Here is a 27,153-nt window from a genome sequence, read left to right on the forward strand (position 1 = left end):
ATATCCTTTCCCAAGATCTGCTTCCTGGATGCATAATCTGACTCACCTTGGGATTCCCAAAGGGGAAGATTTCAAGGGATCCATAATTCCAGCTATTCACACCCGACATGAAAACCAGGACTGAATACACAGAGAGCTGAGCAGTGTCTTCTTTGATTGACCAACTATTTTGAATAGTAAATGAATACTGCCACCTTGTAGTCTATTTTTCTGAATTAAAGAGAAAACTAAGGGAGTAGAAAAACTTTAAACAACCAGTAAGCTTAATCAAGTATTGTGAAGCTATAAAAATAACGCTCAGCAATTACTTTTAGGGTATATATATATATGAACACATATAAGGCTAGGGTTATCTCAAGGAGTGACAGACTTGTACTTGCCTATCCTCTCACAATTGAGTATTATTTAGTACTATTGAGCAGAGGTAACAAGTGTCCGTTTTGAGCCATACAACTTAAGTGACAGAGATAGGAAACTACAGGTGATAGGCCAAATCCAGCCCACTGGCTACTGTTGTAAATAAAGTTTTATTGGAACACACTTATTTATTTCCATATTGTGAACTACTGTAAACATTCTGCTTTTGTAATGTAATAACAGAGTTGAGTAATTGTGACAGAAGCGCTATGGCCTGCCTAGTTGAAAATATTTACTATCTGGCCCTTTACAGAAAATGCTGGCCAATCCCTGCTCTAAAAGTTCTAAGTTTGTCTCTGAGATAGTGACCAGTAAAGTCACTGTCTCAGCCTGGGTCCTGGCCAATGAGGGTTAGATAAAAAGTATAATCAAGAAATAAACCTCTGTTGTTTTAAGCTATTGAGATTTGCAGGTCGTGTGTTATGGCATCCTAACCTAGCCTACCCTGAAGGATACAGTATCTTTGCTATTATCAGATGTATCTTTTTCTCTCTGAACATATATGACACATTCCGCTTTAGGGAAGGAAACTTTAGGGAAGGAAACTAAGAGCATAAAAGAACTTTTTCTTTTTCTTTTCTTTTTCTTTCTTTCTTTTCTTTCTTTCTTTCTTTTTTTTTTTTTTTTCTTTTTTGTCCTTAGGAGATAGGACGAGGACGTGAAATGTTTTTCTCAGTCAATATTTGGACTGGAACATTTCCCTTTCTAAACATAAATTTTCTTTACATAATTTATCCCAATATTTGCATCATCTAATATCTGAGAATCAATCTTCTCTGTTAAAGCTTTTTCAAAAATTAATCCTGTGAATCTCTGAAAATCTGCCTTTCTTGGCATGTGTATAAAAATGAAATATCCTTAATATACTATGCACAGAAGGCAGTTGAAGTAATTAGGAGAAAAATTCTCTATAAGCCCAGAATTGGCATACTGAAGTCTTTCAGAATGAGTTCTTGCACTTGGGCTTTGGCAAGTTTAATATAGGTGAAAAAATGCACACAGCTGGCTCTACTTGCTCATTTTGCTATATCCAGATCCTCTCCTTTAGAGGAAAAAGAAAGAGGGCCATTTTTTGGCAGAAAACAACATCGTCCCTTTCACCTTCACAGAAGGGTGAGTTGAGTGGACAGCTTGCCATTGCTGCTCTTTGAAAACAGGAAGCGATGGAGATCATAATGAAAGGATAATGTTTCTGGGGTCAGCCATCTAAGGGAGACCAAGGGGAATCTTGCCAAGAGAAGTGCTATGATCTGATGGATAGAGACACTAGTTTAAAGATGTCAATCCCAATTCATTTTCTTCCTACTCCTGGCGACCTTTGGCAATAGAAAGATTGCCATGCACCTCAGTTTCCTTATCATGTATTAAAAGCAATTTAGATGGATATTTATCTACACGGACATTGCATAAAAGTTTATTGCACCAATGCACAGGAAACATGGCAGGAGAAAGTGGGTTGAAAGAAGAGGCAGCCACCTAAGTAATCTGCTCATTGAAGGTTATAAATATGAGGCAGGAGAGAGAGTGGATGAAAAACATGATCGAGTTAACCAGATACTGTTCAGTCATTTAAACAAATAATATTTTAGGATTCCTACAAATAAGATGCTGGGCTGGGGGCTCCCAGGTAAGCTATTTCCAAGTCATCTTTTAAGTTCAATGGCTCTGCTTGAAAACTGGTACAACACAATTCACCAAGTAGAAAGGGTTTTAAGGACATTTTGGAATTCAACTTTGAGCAAGAAAACATAGCTAGATTACTAAGATACACAATTGACACCAAATATTTAGAATAGCTTATTTATAGCGGTCTTTATACAAACTAGAGTTATAAGAACAGGTACTGCAAAATATATCTACAGATGCCAACAAATACTACATACAGGCTCAACATGAAAAAGAATAACTGATAAAGCAAAATTTTAGTTACTATACTCAACCACATATAAGATTTAACAATTATAAGCAGTTGTGCATCATGGTTTGCATGTAGAGCTACTTCAAGATAATCTCTTCAATGTGAATGAAATCTAGTGTGGAATCAAGAAACCAATAGTCATCTTAGGCATTATCTTCTCAGATTTTTGTAAATTCTGGGAGCAGGAAGGGTGAGGGGGAAAGAAAACCGGAAAATAATGTATTTTTCTAATCATCGTATAATCTTGACATTTTAAACAATGATTTAACTCTACTTATTAAGCATTTATCATTATCCTGATAGTAATCTAGATTTTGAGAATATGGTATTTAAAAATTAAAGGAGAGACAGTGCTTCTCTTCATGGAACTTAGTTATGTTTCAAGTAACATATTTGCCTTCTCTTTTAGAAACAGTGAGCTCATGAGCTATTTGAATACAGATATCTCAAATAGCTCATGAGCTCACTGTTTCTTATCTTGGCATGTCTCCTTCCTCTTGCATACACTTGCACCAGTGCCTGATACATACAGTTAGAGGGCAGAAACACAGAAATTCTCTTGAGTGTTTACTATGTACCAGGTACTGTGAGAGTCATTTAAGACGTCTTATTTTATTTAATTGTCATGGCAAACTGAGAGATATGTCTTAGTGCTTCCATTTTCCAATAAGGAAAATGGACTTAAAGCTGAACTTAAAGACTCCAAAATGGCAAAGCCAGACCTTAAAATTAGCCTAGATGCCAGGGGAGCTACCCAATCTTCTTCAGGCTAAGATATCAATGAAAAAAAAAAAAAGTTCTCCTTTTCTTAAGTAATTGAGATTTGGGGGTTATCTGTTAATGGGAGTTATTCTGCCTCACACAGCATCTATGTTTCACATAAGTAAGTGAAAGAGGTTTAAAAAGTGCATAAGTTCACAGAAGCAAAGAACAAACATGGGTAAGGGCCCAGTTGGTTTAGAAGCAAGATTAAGGGGAAAGGCCAAAAGCCCTGACTTTCTTATTAGACTACATCTACCACTTAAGGAGGCTCCATTTAATGAAAGTATCGTTGCTCTTATCTGTTTTTCGAAAGTTCACTGAGACTGCCTACAGATGAATTCTGCCCTCCTAGGTGATCTCCACTCCGTGGCTAGTTCAAAACTAATTTGGGAGCCCTTAAAGACAGCTAAGGATCTAACATCTGGAATATAAGAGCTCAAGCAGCAGTAATGCTCACCTAGAATGTCAGAAACTATAAGCAGCTGATTTGAAATATGAAAAAAGTTTGGCAAAAGAGCAAGAGTATATTAACAATTCTTAAGGGATAGCTCATGTGCTTTCTGTTGGACCTGCTCTATGTCGAAGGCCGATTTCCAACCCTTATGATACACTAAGTTAGTTATGTGAATATTAAGTTTAGAAAAATTCACACACTGGGTCAAAAGGAAAATTAGACCATATCCATAACTGGGGAGTTTATCATTCTACCAAGTACAAAATTCTTTTTGCTTGGATTCAAGGCTGATTTCCCTTGAAATACAGGATTTTCCAGATAAAACTAGCCTTTGCTCTTTCAAAAAATGGTTTTCCGGGTTAATAGGAGATGCCTCCTGGGAAAATACTACACCCCATAATGCATCTGGCCAATTCTTTGGTGCCATTCAAATTGTTAGGGGTAAGAGTGGGAGAATTCCTTCCAGTCCTCTGAGACGATCATTTTATGCAACCAAAGCTTCAACCTCATTTTTCTTATCTCAGGGCATAATTACAATGTTATTATTGGTCATAAAATTAACCAGATTTTCCTCTCTTTTCTTTTCCTCTTCAGCCTTTGACTCTCTGACCTTCCTCAACAGAAAAGTCTATGGACTGATTATACGCTAAGTGTAGAAGTATTTCCTTCTATTTGTTTAAAATTTTCCCACTGTTAATTTCATTGAGGGCATACTTGTTCTCATATTATGAATGAGGTAAAGAAAAAATATGAAAAGAAGAACTTTTATTACTCCTATGAGATGTGAAAATTTTTATTCTTGTCTCCCAGTGCTTCTAAAACTGTTCACTTTTGTTATCTCACGATCCAGAGGTCTTACTCTGCATTTAGATCAATGTGTAGGTATGCAATTCACCTAATAACCCAATATCCTTTGCCAATTGCTCCCCTGTACTCTGCAAGTTTCACCTTACTATTTTCCAAAGTAACTTCTTTATTCTAAATGACTCAAAGTGGCAAAAATGTTTTCACAAGGGCTGTTGCCCATCTGTGGCAGTGGCTGCTAAAGTATTGTTTTAGGAAGGATTATGAGGCCATGTACAGACGTAGGAGAAAAAGTGTTGTAATAGATTAGCAGTCTATTGGGGCAAGGTATGGTATATACAGTAGAGCTTCAACAAAACTGTCAGGGCAACACCATATTCGCTATACAAATGTCTTTCTTAATAGCACTTATGTGAGCTTTCCATGTTAATACAACCAGAATTCCATCTATATTTTATTATCCAGAATTCTATCTAAATTCCATTCCACCAATCCACATTTGATACTAAGTTTCTAAGAAGATTTTTCTAACACTCTTTCCGTGCTGATCACTGACTGGCAAAATTTATTCCATAATTTACTCTAAAGCTGAAAATTATAATCATTGCCTGACAAGAATCATTATATAATTTAAGCCTAAAATTGAAAGTGTTGTCCCAGATGAATGGTAGCTTTGGCTGACAACAGCCAAATCTTACCTAGCCTGAATTTAGAAAGGTACTAGAGATTCAGGATGAAACGCCTTTGAAACCATTGATTCATGCTCCTCCTGTAAAGAAGGTTGATAGCTCTTCTTTTATACGTTAAGAGAAGTAGACTTGGTGATCTTTAAAACCACACCATTTTTAATTGGATTGGATTTTTATTTGGTGTTGGCTTGTATTAGTTCTTTAGAAATTTTGGATATTACTCCCTTATCAGATATCCCTGGCAAATAGCTGCTCCCATTCAGTAGGTTGTCTTTTTGTTTTGTTGATGATTTCCTTTGCTAAGCAAAAACTTTTTAGTTTCATGTAGTCCCATCTACTTATTTTGTTTGTTTGCTTGTTTCTCTTGCCTGAGGAGATAGATCAGAAAAAAATATAACTAAGAACAATGTCAGAGGTTTTACTGCCTATGTTTTCTTCTGGGAGTTTCACGGTTTGGGGTCTTATTTTTAAGTCTTTAATCCATTTTGAATTTATTCTTGTATATGTTACAAGAAGGTGGTCCAGTTTCATTTTTTTGCATGTATCTGTCCAGTTTACCCAATGCCATTTATTGAATAGACTGTCTTTACCCTATTGTATATTCTTGTCTCATTTGTCATAGATTAAATCACTACATAGGTGTGGATTTATTTCTGGGCTCTCTATTCTTGTTCCATTGATCTATATGTCTGTTTTTGTGCCAGTACCATGCTATTTTGATTACCTTGTAGTATAGTATAGCCTTGTAGTATAGTTTGATATCAGGTAGCATGATATCTCCAACTTTATTCTTTCTCAAGATTGCCATAGCTATTTGAGGTTTTTTTATGGTTCCATGTAAATTTTATGATTATTTGTTTGAGTTCTGTGAAGAATGCTATTGGTATTTTGATAGAGATCGCATTGACTCTGTCGATTGCTTTGGGCGGTAACATTTTAACAATGTTAATTTTTCCTATCCATGAGCATGGTATATGCTTTCATTTATTTGTATCTTCTTCAATTTTTATCCTCCAGCGACATAATTTTCTGAGTACAGGTCTTTCATCTCCTTGGTTACATTTATTCCTAGATATTTTTTTGATGCAATTGTAAATGGGATTGTTTACTTAATTTCTCTTTCTGATAGTTCATTATTGGTATATAAAAATTAATTTGTTTCTGGATATTAATTTTATATCCTGTTACTGTACTAAATTCATTTACCAGTTCTGATAGTTTTCTGGTGGAGTCTTTAGGGTTCCTATATATAGTATGATGTCATTTGCAAATAAAGACAGTTTTACTTCTTCCCTTCCAATTTGGATGCCTTTTATTTCTTTTTCTTATCTGATTGCCATGTTTAGGACTTCAAATACTATGTTGAATAAAAGTGATGAAAGTGGACATCTTTGTCTTGCTTCTGATCTTAAGGAAAATGAGTTTAGCTTCCCCCTACGAGGACAAAACAATAAAAGACGAAAAAAAAAAGAAGTGGTACAAAAAAAAAACAAAAAAAGACTAAGCAACAAAAAAAAAAAAAAAGAAATTTCACCATTTGCAATAACATGGATGGACCCAGAGAGTATTTTGCTAAGTGAAATAAGTCAGATAGAGAAAGAAAAATACTATATGATCTCACCTATATTCAGAATCTAAAGTACAAAATAAATGAACAAACAAAATGGAAACAGATTTATAGATACAAAGAACAAACATGATCGCCAGATGGGAGAGAGGGTTAAGAGGGTTAGGTGGAAAAGATAAAGAGATTAAGAAGTACAAACTGGTAGTTACAAAGTAGTCACGGGGATGTGAAATATAGTATAGGGAATATAGTCAATAATATTGTCATAACTGTGTATAGTGCCAGGGTGGGTAATAGACTAATCAGAGGAATCACTTCATAAATTATATAAATGTCTATCTGTTATGCTGTACACCTGAAATTAATATAAAGAATGTTGCATAGCAACTCTAATTAAAAACTAAAAACTGAAAGAAAAAAAAAACACCAAAAGCTGGAGTTTTTTGCAAAGAACCAGGGTGCTTTACCTCTATCTCATCTTCTGCTAATTCTCTCTCTCTCTCCTCACTCTGCTTACTCCACTCAATCTATATTTGGCCTCTTCCAAGTCATATCTTTCTACTTTTCTGCCAGATATTCATGAGGCTCATTTCTATACCTTTTTCCACGTTGCTCACATTTTTCCTCCTCAACGAAGCCATCCTTTATCAGCCTATTCATACATGCACACTTGTTCCCTCTTATAATGCTTTACATTTAAAAAATTTTCCCATAGCACTTATCACTTTCTAACCTAGTAGATAATTTACTTATTTTTATGGGTATTACTTAGTATCTCTCTCCTCTAGCAGGTAAGCTCCATGAAGGCAGGGAACTTTGTCCAGTTTTTATACTTATGTACTCCCTGCTCTAGTTAACTAGAAGAGTACCAGAAACACAGTAGGTACTCAGTAAATATGTGTTAAATTAAATAAACTTAACACATCCATTTATTTCAATTGTTATCTCTAGTTTTTCTGGTTCATTCACATTCAAATGGAATGTTCATGTTCTGCTCATCTGTAGGTAAATTTCCTTTACATATGTAATGTGTGCATTTTTAGAAATCTTTCTAAAAATGTTTTCCAAGAAAAACCGGGTATCAAGTTTACCATATATCTTTCAGGTGTCAGATGTGAACTTATATTTTCTCAGATACTCCATTTTCCTTTGTTTTTCAGAAAAAAATAATGTTCTTAGCCTCCTGAAATCTTAATACTACAAATCAGGATGAAAGGTATCTCATTGCAAAAAGTGAATGAGAAGGAGATGGCAAATAGGAGCAGGGAAGAAATCGATGATAGTATTTCTAGTACTTCTCCATCCACAGAAAGTAATGAATTAAACATGAGGCAAGAAGGTCACTAAGTCAGGTTTATGAATTTCATCAGATTGCCTGGATTGCAACAAGATATCAACAAGAATTAAAAGAAAAAAGAAAAGAAACTGTACATTTGTATCATACCTTATATATTTATATGTTAACAACATGAAAGATAATGTCTTTATATTGTACATATGATAAAACTGACACTCAAAGAGATTAGATAACCATAATCACCCATCTATCTATTCAGTGGCAAAGTCAGCTTCTGAAGCCATATTTTAACCATCGTTCCATGTACTTTGCCACCATTTCACCTGCCATGATTTGCCTTTCACACTATGAAAGGAAGATATGGTAAGTCATATTTCCATTTGCCTGATGAGAAAACCAAGTTTCAGATGGTTTATTACTTAGCCAAAGATGGAGTGAATTGACCAAAAATATTATTCTCCTGACATCTTAGTCCAATGTTCTTGATATCCATAGTGTTCTTTGTGTTGGTTATAAAAGTAATATTTCTCAAATAGTAGATGGAATTATGAATGCATAAGTCAGTCCAGGCTTGACTCTGTAATCTCCAAAATTACCCTAAACTTATTTTCCCATTTTCAAATCATGTGGATTAATATTCAAAACATTTCTAATTAAAATATAGAGGGTAACTAAACTATCAGACTTAATTCTACAAATAGTATTGCCTTGAGGTCCATCTACTTGAATTAACCAAAAAGTATCACTAATTAGCTAGACTTAAGCAAGGGCTGGTGCTAGGCAATGTGACCTTTTTATGTCACGTCACCAGAATTACATTTTCTCTCTGATATAAAAGTCATTGGTCACAATAGGCTGCCAGGATTTGACACCATGGATTTGCTTGATGAAGTGTGCACAAAGAGATTGGTTTGCTAATTTCTAAACACAGTCTAGAGTCATTTAATAATAGTATTTCCACCTTCACTGAGCTAATCAATACATCAATGTTTCAGGTATAAGCGTGGTTTATTAAACATAGCCCCATATTGGGAACAAGGTGACCTGAGTTCTACTACCAATTTTGCCAAAATTTGCTGTTCTTAAGCAAGTTGGCTTGGCTCTCAGAACTTTAAATTTAGCACTTTAAAAATGAGATTAGACTAAATAAGTTATCATTGAGATCCCTTTCCACATCTACTGTACAAAAAATTTTATCACCTAGAGATCACCATGCTAGTACTCACTCTAATGGCCCTTCCCTGGCCCTTTTCATTTCTAAGGAGCCCTCTGTCTCTGCTATCTTAAAAAGGAAACTCATCTTTCCAAGCAAACCTCCTAATTAAAAAAGAAAACAAAACCCTTTGTATTTATATTCCTGCCATACCTATATTCCATTACAACTTTAATCTTGATTCATCAGCCCTCCTGACTTCCTTCACTTCTTATCTAATGGCTACTTCCTTCTTCATCATTTCTTTGACACACTCATTAGAGTTCTCGGTCCTCCCAATATTTCATCCCTCATACTTCTCTCATGTCTGCATATAAAATCCCCATCCTCAACAAAGCTATGCATCCACTTCCACCACTTTTGCTTCCCAGAAGTTAAAGAATTCTTTAGGAAACCACATAATTAAAAAGAATAAAACCACACATAGCTAAGAACTGTGTCAGTTGATGCTATCATAAGTACTTTATCTCCAACCTTGATAGAGCCTTAATCAACCCATCTTTTGTTCTCCTCTAAAGTTCTCTTCTGTTCAAGGCTTTAGCTCTTCCTAGCCATCTACTGCCATGACTGTCATTGGCATTACAAATAAATTTGGGGACACCAAGAATTATGTTTCTCACTTTCATCTCTAAATTTTTAAAACATTCATTCTTCCTTATCTCCTTCTCATCTGACTCAAGGAAATGGATATCTTTCTTCTTTCCTAAGCTAACTTCTACACAGGTGACTTTATCTCTGTCTCTTCCTCCCTGAATGTCACAAATTAGCTTTATCAACATTTGTCCGTTTCTTAGGTCTTCAAACTTCTTCCCATCAGCTGGAATCAGGTACAAGTTTCCCCTATGATAAACACCACTTTCTTTCTTTCCATTTATTCTCGAATTCCTTGAAAAGATAGATTTTCTTTTCTTTTGTTATTTATTACTTAATTTTTTTCATTGTTTAGACATGTCTTAATCCACTGGAATCTACATTTCCCCCCAAATACTCTACCAGTAATATTCTCAGTAATATTATTAGAAGCCTAAGCTTCAGTTCCAGTTCTAAGGTCCAGTTGCTTTTTTCATACTTGACTTAATTATAGCTTTTGCTATTGCTGTTCTTGAAATGCTCTCTTTCTTTAATTCTTAAGACATTATTATCTCTTCATTCCTCTCTTATCTGTTTCTCTCATTCAACCCTTTAAAAAAAGATGTTTCACACACACACACACACACACACACACACACACACACACACACATTGAGAGAGAAAGAGCGAGAGAGAAGAAGAGAGAGAAGGGAAAGGAAGATGAGAGTCATGTGTTAATAGACCCCAAAGTCATCATCTCTCCTAAATGACAGAACTATAGTGTCAGCTACCCTCCCTTTTGAGGCATTTCACACACACACCTCGAACATACTTTCCTGAAGTCCCTCCATGCCTCAATAGGAACTACATGCTCATTATCTACTACTTAAGAATTATTAGATTTGACACCCAGAAAGTCAATAGCTTATTTATCTCTTATCATATAGCAAGTTTATAAGTAGAGGTTCTATAGAACTTCTAACATCTAAGTACTGACCGTGTGCCTGAGACTGTGTGGAGTGATTTTACAAGGATGGTAGTGAGTCTAATCATCGCAATAAACCTAAAGAGTCTATGCTATTTTTATCTCCATCTAACCATGAGGAGACAGACTAAAGAGAAGTTCAAAATTTGGCAAACAAGTCCAAACTTTAAAGAGACAGGAATCCAGCCCATCTGGTTGCAGAGTTGTTCAGTGTGTGTGACACGTGTGCAGCTTCGTGTGAGGCATTGGATGAGAGTGTTATAACCATTACTTCCTTTACTCGTTGAAAACAATACCAACAATAATAATAACAGCAGACTACAGTACACATATTGAGTGCTTACAATGTGATAAACATTGTTTTAAGTGCTTTTTAAGCATTAATTGATTTAATCTTCACAAGAACTCTATGGTATAAGTACTATTATTACTCTTATTTTACAGATATAGAAAATGAGACATATAGGATGTAAGCATCGTTTCCATTTTTAAATAGCTTGAGAAAATTGAACACTTAAGTGAGTCCCAAAGTCCATGTCCTCGACCTCTATATTATACTCTTTTGCTATTTAAGCACTTTGTTGTATTTCTTACAGTGACAATGACTGTCAGTTCCTATGCATCCCTTTCCCCAGCATCACCACCACTATACCCATGGCTTTGTCCTAATAATTAATAGTCTGGCTGCTATGATGCTTATTTTTTTTCTTATCTCTCCCTCCCTTGTTTTGGTTTGTTAGTTCATAACGATGTCTACAGATGTTTTCTTTTTCAGTTCCCCCCAAATCCTACCACATCCTAGATAATCTAATTTTACTGATATTTTTCATAAGCTACATACTCACTCCCACTACCATCAAAAAAAAAAAAAATCCACTTTATACCATAACCACTCTCTCTATATAGCCTTCTAATTAATGATTTACTATGTAAACCAAGACACTTTTGAGAGGGGTATATTACAGTTATGCTGGAACAGCAAGTATAAACTTGGGTTGTCCCAGGCAAACCAGAAGGTACGGTCACATCACTTCTGACCCACAGAAGACGATGCAGCTGCACAACCGCACTGTTGACTGAAGAGATTGCCTAGCTACAGCTTCCCCACTGGCAATGACATCACGGTTTCTTCCAATAGCACCGACCACAGCAGAACTGGAATGCTGCTGGGATCTTCAAATAACAACAAGCACAAAGAAAACAAACTTGCCAAAATTTTAAAACAGAAAATAAAAAATAAGAGAATAAGATTTTAGGTTCTAAATCTATTATAACCAATGGCAAGTAGACAGAACTGAATAAAAGTGGGCTTTAAAGCATTTAGTAATATTTCTTTAAAACGGCAGGGTTTAAAGAACAGAGACCTTACTTCTTAAAGTCTTTTCAATAAAATCCTCAGTTTAATCTTATTGAAAACACTCATTTCTTGTTAAATAAACATTATCTAATGAACAAAGGATTTTTACAAAATCCTTTCATATCTTGTTATTCTCAAGTATAAATTAAAGCTTTTAACTTGTCATTATAATGCAACCTCAATCTCAACCCTCTAACCTTTCTCCATAGCATTTAATACTGTTATTTCTGAAACATAAAGACCAACTCGTCAAAAAAAATAATAAAGAATATAAAATGAAATCCTGAAGTTCATAATACTAGATTGGTACTGATCAAAAAATAATTTTTACCTATTTGAACAAATTTTAGAGTTGATTTCTATAGTTTTTCAGCTTGAAACAATGTTTTATTTACTTGAGTCTCAGAAATTGATACTTGAGAACATTTTTTTCATATGTTGTAAAATCAATAACTGATCATTATTTAATATCTATCATTGGTTTAAAATAATAACAATATGGGTACATGTGAATATCTCTGGAAAGTATATTAAATATAAATTTCTGGGTTTTGTAGAAGCTATAATGTGTATAAAGTTCTATTATGTAACAATGAATTCCAGAACGGAAATCTTAATCTCTTCTCTTCCCTGCCCTACTGTCTTGAATCTGCTGTACATCTGGATATGAAGAACAGAAAGAAAAAAAAAAAGAAAATTGGCACAAGCCCAAAGTGAAATTTTGAAGTAGGAAAAGTTTGCTTTTGCTGGACTTTTTGGTTCTCATAAAAAAAACCGTTCCCACTTTGGGGTTTTCAAAACTGTTCTCAATTCCTACAGAACAAACTATCTGCTATCCTTATTTGAATTTTAGTGAAAACTTGTTCCCACTCCCAGTTTGCATTTACAAGTTTGAACTTTTAAACTTGCTAGTGGATTTAAAAGTCTGTCTTCCTGTAAAGGAATTATAAGCACCAAGTTTCAAGCAGTGAGTTTTAGAAAGGAGTCTCCCCTAGTCTGCTAAGCCATAGCACTCTGAACACTGGTCTAGTCAGTTCTGCTTTAAGGATTTGGCAGTGATGGACAGGCACTAAGTTGGCCAAGAATAGTTGCTAGTCTGTAGCCTGTAGATGCATTACCGATCCCCAGAAAAGGGGGAAGTCTAGTTCTCAGGAGCAGCACAGCAAAATTCATGAAAAGCATCAAGAGCACCACACAACTAAGCAAAAAACTGTTCAAATGCCCAGGAAGCAGCTTTTATCAGTCCCAAACCAAAGACTGAGATACTCGAAGGGGCAAAACCATCCCAGTTGAGAATCCACTGCCACAGGAGTCTCTACATATCCTGTCCTTACATTATTTACTGCTCAAGTGGCATAGTTGCCTTGCTATGAATGAAAAACCTCAGTTGGATTTGGTTTCAAACAACAATATTAACAAATATTCTTACTGAGTAGGCTGCTTAAATTCCAATATTTGAGTTTTTGCAAAAGGGTTTGTCTCTCACTTAGCATTTAAAAAAAAAATCTTCGTTAAGAAGCTGTAAATGTTAAATGAGTTGCTGTTGGCTCCCAAACAATGCCTAAACATTTAACATCTACCTAAGAGACAGGAAGACAGAAATGGATTATGTTCTATTGGCCAATTAAACTCATCTATTCTTAGGGAATCAAAGCAATATATTAGAAAGAAAATGGTAAAAAGTAACTGTCTACAGAGTTACCAGTTCTCAATTACATGGGAACAATAGCTCTGAGATCATAGCATATAAAGAACTGAATGGTCATCACAAATATGGAGAGGCTCATTTGTTTTTCTTATAAAAATTAAGGACTTCTAGAAGTATAAAACCACTTAGATTAGATGGGATTTTTACCTAGTCATTCTTGCAAGTCTCATAGTAGAATAGAAAATCAAATCCTTGAGAATTAGATCAAGTGTATCATAACATTCCTCATTGTCTGGAATCTAACCAATATCATGAAAATAAAAGTAGTTTTTAAAAATACAAAAGAACTTAGTTGTGCTACATTGCTCATCTTCAGCCCAGGTTTCTCATCTATATCTCAACAATAAGAATCAATACTATGTGAAACAACGGTCAAATGCTTTATAAGGAAGTTTTAAACATTCCTCAAAAGCATCAGATAATTACCTAAGCCAGAAGCAAGATGTTAGACTAAGCAGACTAATGACCTGATCTAGGATGGTAATTCCCATGGTTCCTAAGGAGCACTAACATCAATCATTTAATAAATATGTGGTTTCCACTGGACTCCAGACTGGGTAAAAAAAAAAAAAAAAAAATCTCAGCAATGAGAAAATTGCCCAACTTTTCCTGGCATAACAATATGCATGTCCCTTAAAGCAAAGCTATTTCTAACATAACACATTTCTAATCTTTCTTTCAAATTCTATTATATTAATTAATGCCAGAATAAGCACCCAGAGGGGGAAATCTACATAACTGGACTATAATGTGATGGGTTCAACAATATCTCACAACTCTGCTTTTTGAATAATTATTGGAGAGTTTCCTTTTTTGATAATACTATTTTATTTATTTATTTATTTAAATTATACTAGAGCTAACTTTTCCACCTTTTCGCTCTCAGATAACCACATCATGGCTTTCAAAACCCATGGTCTCCAGTTGAGATGTGCTGAGAAGATACCACCTGACTGTGAGTGAGTCTCAACTGATTGAAAAATTATCTAAATCTTATATGCTGAGAGGTTATTTTGTTTTTAAAATTGTCATATGGTAATTTATTTTTCTTTTAGTATACAGTTTTATGGAGTTCAATAATATATAGATTTGTGTAACTACTTCTACAATTAAAATACAAAACAAGTCTCTCATGCCCTTAAACTCCCTATGCTACTCTTTTATAGTAATATTCTCACTATACCCATACCAATGCCAACCACTGACCTTTTCACTGTCTTTATAATTTTCTCTTTTCCAGAACATCTCATAGTTGGAATCATACAGTCTATAGCCTTTTCATACTGGTCACTCTCACATGTCATTGAGAATCAACCATCCTGTATGTATCAACATAAATATGTATCAATAGTTTGTTCCTTTTTTCTTCTGAGTAGTATTCCACTTGTATGGATATACCACAGTTTGTTTATTTATACCCCTGCTGAAGGACATTAGGATGTTTCCAATTTTTGACTACCGCAATGAAGCTGCTCTAAACACTCATCCACAGGTTTTAGTGTAAACATAATTTTATTTCTCTAGGGTAAATAACCAGGAGTAGGATCGTTGGAGCATATGTTAAGTATATGTATAATGTTATAAGAAATTGCCAAACTGTCTTCCAAAGTGTCTGTACAATTTTGCACTCCTAACAACAATGTATGAGAGTTCTAGTTGCTTCATATCCTCACTAGTACTTAGATTTTTGGCTGATAGTTTTAAACTAAGAATGTTAGAATGACTTTATTAAAAAATATATCTTTATTAACTATTACAAGACAGTGTTTGCTTAGTATAAAGCAGCTAATACTCCAGTTGAGAAGTAGCATTATTTTCCAAAAAAGTCTTTTGTAGAAAGTACTTTGATATTGGACACTTGAAACCGTAATAAAATGTTTTGTTCAATAATATAAGAGCCTCTAAAATTATATTATGTAATTTGTCAGAAAGCTGTAATGACCCTGAACTACTTGTTTAATTCTTTTCGTGGCTATGGTAACTGCAAAATTTTGCTGCATGCTTTTTGGACTACTGCAAGGACCAGAACGACATTCACTAGTTCAAAAAATATTTGGTAAGAGCTATGATACTAGGAATAGTCATAAATAGGACAGATTTGGCTTCTGTTTTCATAAGGCACATATATATATATGATTATTATTGTATATATACACATATATATACACAGTATTAATCAATTGCATAAGTAATTATTCAACCTAAAGTATGCATAGGGTATATTAGCTGGCGATGTTTTAGTAGAACTTGGCCTTAGTTTGATCAATGCCAGGTACTCATTTGCAGAAAGAATAAATAGAAAATGTTAACTGTGCTTTAATTCTGATTTCATAGCAAATCACAAATTACCAAGTGTTTCTGAGAAATCTGTACAAATTAGAAGCTAAAAATACAATACAAATTATGATAACTGAACAAAACCTCTCAATTCCAAGATTTGGGAAAAGCAGATCTATAATGTAAACAGGAAGAAAATCATGAATGGTATCTTACTACATCAAACCTGCTTTGATAAATGGAAATATCATTTGAATATCATCCATAGCTAAAACTCAATTCTCCTCGCTGGGTGAGGAATGTCACCAGGTCCCATCTTCTTCCCCTTTTCTTTCTCTGAATGCTCTCTCTAGTCCAGATTCCGAATTTTCTATTTCATTATTCAGAATCACACCAAGGTTCTTACTCTCTAATGTCTCTGGATTGCTATCTCTGCAGCTACCCAGAGGAAGACAATAATCCATAAGAACTGGGTTTTCCTTGTATTGGACTCCTGATTCACAACAGCCCAGCCCCTTGGCTAGGTCATTCAGAGAGAGAATCAGAAATTAATATCTCATTTGTATTTCACGAAGGAAAGGATAATATTACAGAACCATTCTCTCTTCTTGCCTTTAATATTACTTCCTTCATACAATGCAGTCCCATTACCTGAAAGTCCTGTGAAATTTGTGGGGAACTGAATACCTTATACTTATACAAAAGGCTGAGTTGTTTTCTAAGAGTTAGGCAAATAACTCAAAGATTCCAACTGCAAACAAGATTCTTCAGAAATGAAGCTGTCTGAACATAATCAGTTCACCCTAATTGATTACATGTAGTTTTACTACGCAACTAACTGATAGTTTTAAACCCCCAGCCAATTAGTTTGGCAAATAGAGGTTAAATTCTTGACTGGTTTATTCAAACTATATTTAAGCAGAATTTACAATACAACCCACAGGGGATCCAGACAGCTGATAATGCATTCTTTTAACAAGAGAAATTAGTAAGTACTTCCCTGTAAGCAAAAGGGACAAAGATAAGTTTCATTAAAATTCTAATCTGAACTAACAAAGACATCTACTCTGGGTTTTATTTTACCTGATGCAATTCCTGCTCTATGTAGTTACCTAATTTTGAGATCTTTTAAAATATTTTTATGGTCGATATCACTGGTAATGCTGCATTTGAAATTATTAAATTAAAATTAAATAAAAACTCAGCCTATTTGGCCTAATGTATTAATTCAGAGGTTGTCTGAGTTATCACCTCTAGTCATTCACAGATTTCATCAACCTCTAGTGTTTTGCAGAAAGTTAAGTCTGTCTGAAAATTCTAGCATTTATTGCTGAGCATAGCCCTCATGGTCTAGCCCAGTCATTTAAAATAGTTTTCATTATAAATATCTGTGTTTACATTGCATTTTTAGGTTGCTGTTAATTAAAATTCTAATAGAATAAGGCAAAATATTTTCCTAAAACTGAGCAGCTAGAGAAATAAATTGATTAGCCCCCTTTTACCAAGCACTCATTATGCAATCAATCTTACACCAAGTCAAATAAGGTACAAAAGAAGGGTCAGACATAGATTAGGTGAGAAGCAGAATTCATGAATTCAATGTCCAGATTAGTGTTAAAATGTCACTTATGGAAATTTTACAAAGTAATTGTTTCTTAAACTTATATAAAACATTTTACAGGTCAGAAGTCAGCAAATTTTTCCTGTAAGAGATCAAATAATAAGTATTTTAGGCTTTGCAGGCAAAGAAGCAAATCGAGGATATTATGTATATATTTATACATGAAAAAAAAGAGAGAGAAAAATTCCACCATTTTTTATTGCTGAAATTTGAAAAGTATCAGATTGACCATATCTCAAAAAATGTAATAATCAGAAGTAATAGCTACATAGTTTATCTTCTAAGACCTCAATAAAGAATAGAGGATTCAAATGGACCAAATTTTTTCTGGGACTCAGAATTCTCAGAAATCCATTTTTTGCTTGTAGTTGCTTTCAATTAAATAGGTATTGATTGTTCACTGTACTTCTCCTGGAATTTGTGCTCGGTGATGAGGACATGAAGGGAAATGGTCCTCTGCCTTTGAAGCACAAAAATTCAAGGGGAGAAAGACAAACGGACAAAGTACTGCAGTGTAATGTGTGCTGCAATTAACGTAGTATATAGTGCTACATGAACATCTGTATAAAGTGCTACATAAACACAAATGGAAGACTTGTAAAAATATCGTTGCAAGTTTTCTGAAAATGTGTATTTCTCCCCTTACTGTACTAGTAATAAGAACATTGGACCTTCAGAATATATAATTGATCAAGAATCCCTGTGTTGCTTCTGAATAACTGTACTGATGATCCATTTTCATTGTGTAGCTTTACAGAGGTGGGCATTCTGGGTAATTTACCTGAATTGAAATGGACAATGAGGACATAGTCAAGAAGCATTTTATTTATGTTTTTGCTACATCTATTGCAATAAATTTTTTTTATCCTGACAATTAAGATTCTGAGTGTATGAGAGCTCTAATTAATGGAGAATTTTCTCCCTAGGAGTCTTAAGAATAAAAATAAAGATTTATAAGAACAAAAAAACAAAAAAACAGATTACTCAATACAAGTCCAATCTAGAAAAAGAAAGGAGAAACTTTTAATATTATTATATTTTACTTTTCAAACTAGTGTTAACATATAACAGGCAATAAACCACCGAAGCCACACACTTTTTATTTCTCTCCTGACATTCACTTTAGCCAATCAGAGCTTGTAGAGAGGGAGTTTACTCCACAATTCTTTCTAGCATGGAGTTTATTTTCTAGATAGGTAGATATGACATGGACACTCATATAACTACAAGAATGATGCAGAAGAACATACTGTCCAAAAGTACAGAGGCTTTAAGCAACATGAAGTGTTTAGATGTACTGGGAAGCAATGTGGTACCTGAAGAGGAGGCCAGAGTCTTGTGATAGAGGTTAGATTACAAAGCACATTGACAATTATGTTAACGAATTGAGATTTTATTCTATGTAAGAGATATCTCAGTCCTAAAAAGGAATTTCCAGTTGAATGTCATTTCCCATCCTTATCAAGGACAACTTTGTACTCCATCTCTATTTCTCACTTCACTCCAGGAATGGTTTATCCTGGTAGAAAATGTGTAGCATAACTAGCAAAAGAGAGAGAAGAAAGGGGATGAGGAAGAGCAGATGTAGGAGGAGGAACAAGTAGAATAGCTGGAAAGTGGGTCATTAAACACCAGAAAGCAATTTCTATCTATTCAGTCACTGACACTCTTCAGTTCCCAAACTCTGTCCCATTTCATCACCTATCCACTCATGATTTTTCCTTATAATCCTATCCCATGCCAAATTCTTATCATGAAATACCTTAAAAATGTGAATTTGATTCTTCATTGGAATAAAAATAAATTTTATCTTATTTTCTTGAAAGTCAAGGTAGTATTAGCAGCTTTTATATGTGATGTGGCCTTTCCTGAAAGAAAGAGTTGAGCCCAGGACTCTGGCTTGTGAGTCTGAGCTGTGAATGAGTTGCTATAAGTTGAACCCTCAAAATTATTGCAAAGGAGCTGAGGATTTATATGCTAACCAAGCATTATGTAGACTGGAAAAACAATATTTGGCACATAGATTCTTACTTTTAAAAAAAATTGCATAGCTGCATGATGATCACTAAAATATGTTCATTTAAAAGACTTGCTGAATATATAGTAGCATTATATCAACATTTATTTTTCCAATATTAATAGGTAATCAAGAAATTATTACTGTGACAGTCTGGTAAGTTTTTTGACATTAAAGAGGGAGGATGTCTTTCAACTAAAAGTATTAAGAGTCATTCTGAGGAAGAATGATGAACTGAAAATGGTATCTGAAAAGAACTCGACTAGGCCATTCATTCATTATTTCTGCTTTCTTTTAGCTCTTTTGAGAGGCTCTTATTCCTATATAAGGCCATCTCTGACCCAAAAGATACCTGCAAATGAGAACAAGGAACTCCAGTAGGAAACAGACCCATGACAGCAAGCATGTCTTGGTGAGCAGAGCACAGGTTGGGTAGCAGCCCTGGTTGGCCTCACTGGAAACCTTGCACTGTTCCGCCTATGCTCTGAATCCTATATCATCCTGGTTTTTCAAGTAGCCTTGCTTTTATACATTTATTTTACATTTATTGACATCTCATGAGCATTAAAACACGTTCAAGACCTCTCCTATCTTATGAAATCCCTTCCCCGTTCCCACATTCAGCTCTAGCTACCACCCTGTTTTCCTTTTTCCTTCAATCTTTCATACTTGTTAGACTTCTTGATAAAAGGCTTTACTTTAACTATCTCTATGTACTCTCACTCTGCAACCCAGTGCTGTCTGACTCCCAGTCCCACCACTTCTCTGAAACTGCTTGTGTCAAGATCACCAATTAAGTCTGTGTTACTAGATCCAAAAATTTCTTCTCGAGCTTTATTTTATTTTTTTTCTACTTACAGTATTTGATACTGGTATCATCCTGCCTATCTTGAAATGCTTTCATTCCTTGAATTTAGTTATTCTACAATTTCCCAGTTTTCTTACATGTCTATCTATTCCTTCGCATGTGCTTTGTAAGTTCCTCCTTGTCTAGCCATACGTATCTTCAACATTGGGAGGCTCTTCTCATTCTGTACACATAATTTCATGCTTGCCTTGGCCTTGGTTCCCATATATGTGATGATCTTCAATCTTTGACCTCTCATGTGAGTTACAGAGCTGTACATCTAACTTCCTGTTGGGCATCACCACTGGGATATCTAGCATATACCTCATATTTATAATGTCTAAAGCCGAATTCTTCTTCTCCAAACCTGCTCCTCCTCCAGGGTTCTTCCTCAGTCAATGGTACCACCAACTGCTTACTTATTTAAGGAAGAAACTGGAAGTCATCCTTGCCTCCTTTCCCTTCTTCATTTCCCACACCCAATCAATCAACAAGTTGAGCCAAATTGAACCCCAGAAATCTCACTGAATGCATGTATTTCTCAAGTAATCATCTTGGTCTATGCTGCCTCATTAACTGCCCTTTGGATTTTTGCTGCCATACTAGTCTCCCTGCCACCTCTCTTACCCCCATCCAATCTATTTTCCACAGGACAGTCAGAATAATCTTTTAAACATTTAGATCTGATCATGGTACTCCCTCATTTAAAATATTTTCTGAATGTGTCTCGACACTTAAGATCAAGTCTTTAACATGGATTACAAGACATTTTAAGAACAGATCTTTCACATTTCACATCCCAGTGTCATCTTGGGCCACCCTTGGCCAGACTGGATTTCTTTTGATGCTTTAAAGAAATAATATAGTCTCTGATCTCTGTGCTTTTGTACATATTATCCCTCCAACTAATGTCATTTTTCTGACAACTCTTTACCTGGCGTACTCACTCATCTTTCAAATCCCAGTGTCACTCACTCCAAACAGCTTTTCCTATTCTCCTAGATAAAGGGTTGACATACTAGTGTCCATGGGCCAAACTGCCCATGCCTGTTTGTGTATAGCCCTCAAGCTAAGAAAGGTTTAAGAACCTTTAGAGTATTTTAAAAGAAGAAAAAAAGAAGGAAGACAAGGAGGAGGAAGAGAAACAGAGACCATACATGGCACTTAAAGCCCAAAATAGTGAAAGTTTAGAATATTTACTATCTGACCCTTTACAGAAAACTTTTCTAGCCCCTACCTTAGAGCATCTGCTAAGAGCCCCCTGCTGTGTGGTTCTCTGATGCCCTGGACTTCCTCAGTTATCACACTCATGCTTTATTACAATTAGTTATTTAATGTCTCCATTTTACACTAGACTCTAAGCCCTGCAGTCAAGTATCATGTCCATTTTACCACACTATATCCCCATATGCAGTATCTGGTAGATTATCAGTAAACATTTGTTGAATTAACCACAGTGAAAAGGAAAATAAATGACATTTTCCATATTGCTGTGTTCATAAATGGGCCATGAAAGCACTTTTGGGGATGTATGACTCAGACAATCCTGTTGTTCCCAGGACAAGGCAGAGTTATACCTGTCATTCCGGCAAAATTATTAGTAGTTCCCTGTTTTCCCTCTGAAAAGTATCCCACTTTAGAAGAAGTTAGGATACTTAGAAAAAGTTCATAGGCCCTACTCCCTGGGAGGAAAAAGACTTCCTAACACACAAATTACAGTGGCCTTAGCACGAAAAGGCAGAACCCTTCCTATGGTGAAAAGGATTATTTTAACACTTAGTGTTCAGAATCCAGAAAAATATCAGTAAAATATCGCAGTATGGAACATCATGATTAAAATAAACTTTTGTTCCTTGACCTGGAAATTTGCCTATTATTTTTAATGCAGTCATTGTGTGAAAACACATCTCATATTGGAAATAATCAACTTTTGGAAATCAATCCATCTTGAATTGGGAACAACCAGTATTAGTTATATTTAATGAATACATTTATAACAAGTCTGTATGTGTGTGTGTGTGTGTGTGTGTGTGCACATTACATACAAGTGAGTCACTCTTCTTTTGGCATGACTAGGAAATCAGATATTCTAGCTAACCAATATTCATTAATAATTATTTGATGATCCAAAATTTAGATTTGAAATTAACTTCAAGGATCATCTAGTTCAACACCCTTATTTTATGGGTATAGATATGGAGGACAAGGGGAGCGAATGTTCCTGCAGCATACGGGGCTCCTTTAGAATCCATGACAGGCCTGTTTAAGGTGTTCCATAAGTCGAAATAAAATTCGACGTACTTAATAATAAAATATTTGTGCCATATTTATTTTTTAATGACTTCAAAATCATCATACCTGAGATTTCTCTTAAAGAACAGAAGTGTATATTGTACTTTGTGTGTACATGAATCTTACCTATCTAATGACACGTATAAAGATTGCGTCTTTTTAAAATTTCTTGTTCACTTCTTTCCTAAATAGTGTTTTGCCACCACTGGTCTGAGATACAGGCCAAACAAATCAAACATATTTCTAATATCGACACTAATAATAACAATGATATTATTGAATGTGTACAATGTACTAGGCATTAAGCTTATATGATTGATTCATTTACTCATCGCAACAATCAGATGAGATAAGTGCCATTAATTAAAAAATGAGAAAATTGGAGCTAGGAGCAAATAACTTACTCAGGAAACATAGTTGGTAAATAATACAGATGGGGCCTCAAGGCATCTCTTTCTGAGCTGATTATGAACCACCACCCTATAATAACCATTTCTTAAGTAGGCTGTGTTGGATATTTCTGTGTGCCACTTCAAATCCTCATGGTCCCATCTCTCACTCCAGCCACTGATATGTCTCCCTGTTCCATGCAGGAGGACTCTGACAGCCCCTTGCCTTCTGCCTCCGAGCATCTCCAGTGCTGCTGTATGAGATGAACCGCCTTGCATTCATACATGTGCAACCAGGAAATGTTGGAGTGAGTGCTACTTTTGACTAACTGGAGACACGAACTCTTGTTTCCTCTTTTCGCCCATGGGCAATGTTGAGATACATTTCATAAGGGTCCTCAGAAGGCCTCGCAGGATCAAGCATCTCCAGTAGGCATTTTGAATTGCTTTCCCTTCTTTGTTGCACTACTGCTGTCCCTTACCCTGAGTTCACCTCTCAAATAAATAACCTATATGCAAGCCTTTGTCTCAGGCTCTGCTTTCAGAGGCATTAGGGATAAGAGGCGGCCATTTCACCCATCATCTGAAACCATCTTGTCTCTACTCCCAAGCTTTATATCACTAATATGCAACATCTAACATACTTTATCTGAAGAGGAAATCCCCTGTCTCTGATGGACCTGACTTCTTCATTTCCTGTGAATAGCAGAGCTATCTGCATCTGTAGGGTCTCAGGACAGCATTGAGAATATTTGTCTACCTCTGCTGGAAGCCCTTCTGATTAGTCAGGCTCCTTGAGTTGGAAACATAAGGATTCATAATGAAAAAGAATCACACAGTAAAAACAGAAAGAATGAAAAGAAAACAAACCAATAAAGAACCTATCCTATCATAACATTTGAGGTTCTGGTATTTGCTGGCTTTGGAGGAAGTTCAAAATAAATGAAAGAAATGTGTATTTTATTAAATGATAATATTTAGAAGATGTGGGGGGAAAAAGAAAAGATAAATGCTTCCAATCATATTTGCAAATATGAGGCTTCTCCTAGCCCCTTCATAATGGTTAGATGTTTTCCTTGTATTTAAGCCACCTACTCAGTTTTGAAAGTAACGCCTGAGAACAACTAGAAAATTGTGCAAGGAGTAGCAAAGTTGCACGTGGATCCAACCAACAGAGATGGGCACCACACTGTGCTCTCAGACTGGTCTGTAATGCAATAAGGAGTCATTTCTAGCCAAGTTGCAGCTGCCCATCCGACTTCCTCCACAGGAAGAGCCTATTGCTTCTGACCCCACATAGATCTGCCTATAATAAACTCTATGCTTCCCTTGCAACATCTGCTATTGTTAACATGATCTCTGTTTGTCTTGAAGTATAAATAGGCTCCAAATTTCAAGAGTTCAGAATACACTGAACCGTAACAGCATAGCTTCTTCCTTTTCTTATTGGTAAGAGCCTTATCCCTCTCTTGGGTTTTGGAATTCATTTTAAGAACAACAATGAAATAAAGTGGAGAGGAAGAAGATTTGAGAAGACGAGGAGTGCTCCAGGGTTCATAAATGGAGAGTCGTCCCTTGCTTTTATTTTTCCTATATTTGTAGTAATATATGTTGACTGTCAATTTGAGCCATTTTTGTATTCTCTTTTGTCCACGCTAAAGTTAAGAGTTTGGGTCAAGAGAAAAAACTAATTTTATTATTAATTAGTACTCAACGTGTTTTGCAATGTTGAAATTTACCAACTTTTTATTTTGTTTGAGCAAGACACTTTCTTCTTCCTTATAACTAATGTGCTTGTTTTCAAAAAGTGAAAACAGGTGAGCTTTAGTCCTCTCCTCTGATGCAGAGTACTGGTAGAGAGCCATACATTCCAGTCCAATCCAATGCAATCTGAGCCTGTAGCCCTAGATTCCCAGACTACAACTGCCTTTAGGTGAACTGACTTCACTCCTCTGAAGCTCAATTTACTCATCTATAGAATGGATGAATTGAGTAATTATTTCATAGTACTGTTAAAGTAGTAATAGAAGTAATGCATGTAAAATCCTTATGTGTGTTTAACAAATATTAGAAGATAATGATTTTCCAGTAGGTGTGATTTTTTTATCTTTCAGTGCAACTCAGATAATCTTACAACCCACCTATATGAACTACTTCAGATAGAGAGAAATTTGTTCCATATGTGTCTCCAGCTGAGGGGTTAAAACAAAAAAACGTTTAGAGGAGGGCCTAGCAGGTTGTAAGCACTTGATAAATGTTAGCTATTCATCACCATCGTTATTAATGTGTCATTAATAATGTACAATTATCCTTATTATTGTAATCAGTTTACTGAATGAGCTGGACTCAGCAGGTGCAAGAGAGGAAATTTAGTCTTTCCAACCAATTCTCATTTGAACTCATGCTGTCAAATGATTTTTCTCAGATCCTGATGAAACCCTAGATAGATGACATACTTTCACATATTAAAATTTTCAGTTTGATCCAATGCAGTCTGAAATCCTTTTGAAAACTTTCTTCCCTCAGCTTGGGTCTGCCTCAGGCTGAGAAATCTGTGATGGGAAAAAGTGTGGTTGTCTTTGCACCATTTCCCCACCTGGATTTCTCTTCCTCCCCTCACTATGAAGCCTCTGGTTCTCCAGAGTTGAGCTTGGGGCCTGAAGTTGAGAGAGGGAATAGTAACATAGGACGAAGAGGACTTGCCTTGATGACAAACATTTATAATTCATCACTAATGTCCTCTGAGTATTGCAGATGTCTAAAACTGACTCTTTTTTGGGTTAGGTTCTCTGGTGGGTTCCATAGAGACAAACTAAGAATCTTGAGATGGGCAATGCCTGTTCCTGCTGGCTGTTCAAGACATATCTGGTAGCCCCTGCTGCCCAGGTTCTACCTTTCACTTGAGGTCATCTCACAGCTCCTAGGTGGGTCTCTGTTAAAATGAGGCACTATACGTTTCCCTAACAGGCCCATACCTGCTCTACTGATGGCCAGGCATCTTTGCTCAGCAAACTGAAAGTGGAGCCCTCTCTTCAGCACAAGTTGCTTCAACCAGTCTCTCACCAGTAGACTCTTCTTCACTGTGTCAGACGATAGTCTCTGTCTGTATACTTCTAGTGCTGCTTTAAAAACCAGTGCATTTGGAGAGAGACATAAGGATAAGCATTATACTCTGCCCGCTGTGAGAAGAGATGGATAATTCATAGCACACTGAAAATGATAGACAATGTGATCCTCAGAACAGTCCTATTCTACTTTTCAATTAATTCTCATCTTCTCATATACCCTAGATGTACATAAACAGCTAGATAAGCAGAGGCTGTACTAGGCTTAAGCCACAGATTGTCTTAGTGTTCACTGTCCAATATAGTAGCCACTCATCACATATGGCTATGTAAGCTTAAATTTTAATTAATCATAATAAAATAAAATAAAATTCAGTTCCTAAATATCACCAGTCACATTTCAAATGCTGAATACCCACAGGTGGTAGTGGCTACCATATTAGATAGCACAGACATAGAAAATTAGCATCATTGCAGAAAGTTCCATGAACAGAGCTGGAACTCTGAAACTTCACTTTAAAAGGCACAGATTTTGTCATCTATTATTTGAGTTTCAGGCCTTAGAGCCTCTCCTGAAGCTACAGTACAAGAGAAAATTCACATTTACCAGTTTTTTACATAATTAGTAAGTAAATAGATTTTGACATCTGGGTTCTGGACTAAGGATGTGTCAAAGCAAATGAATACAACATTATTTTTGTTTTTTACAATGCTAAAATCTTAAAATGGAAATAATTAATTAGCATTGTTATGAGCCTCAAGACTAAAAAATATTTACTCAGGCAGAATAAGTATCTCCATTATTTTTGCCCCCATGATGGGACACAGAGCAGCATCTACCAAAGTTATTATTATTCTTTATATGTACATTGTTTTATAGTTTATAAGCCACATGAATTATCTC

General features: G+C 35.4%; 1 protein-coding gene across 1 annotated transcript in view; it reads right to left on the bottom strand.

Moving 5' to 3' along the window:
* LOC105288587 (fibrocystin-like) overlaps positions 1-27,153 on the bottom strand; it is a 301,050-nt gene that overhangs the window by 57,310 nt on the left and 216,587 nt on the right. The window contains exon 25 of the mRNA XM_023527696.1: positions 26,160-26,306. Coding sequence (XP_023383464.1) covers positions 26,160-26,306 — 147 coding nt within the window. The remainder of the gene's footprint in view (positions 1-26,159; positions 26,307-27,153) is intronic.

Source organism: Pteropus vampyrus, unplaced genomic scaffold, assembly GCF_000151845.1.
Source record: "Pteropus vampyrus isolate Shadow unplaced genomic scaffold, Pvam_2.0 Scaffold18, whole genome shotgun sequence".
In the NCBI taxonomy this organism is placed as follows: Eukaryota; Metazoa; Chordata; class Mammalia; order Chiroptera; family Pteropodidae; genus Pteropus; species Pteropus vampyrus.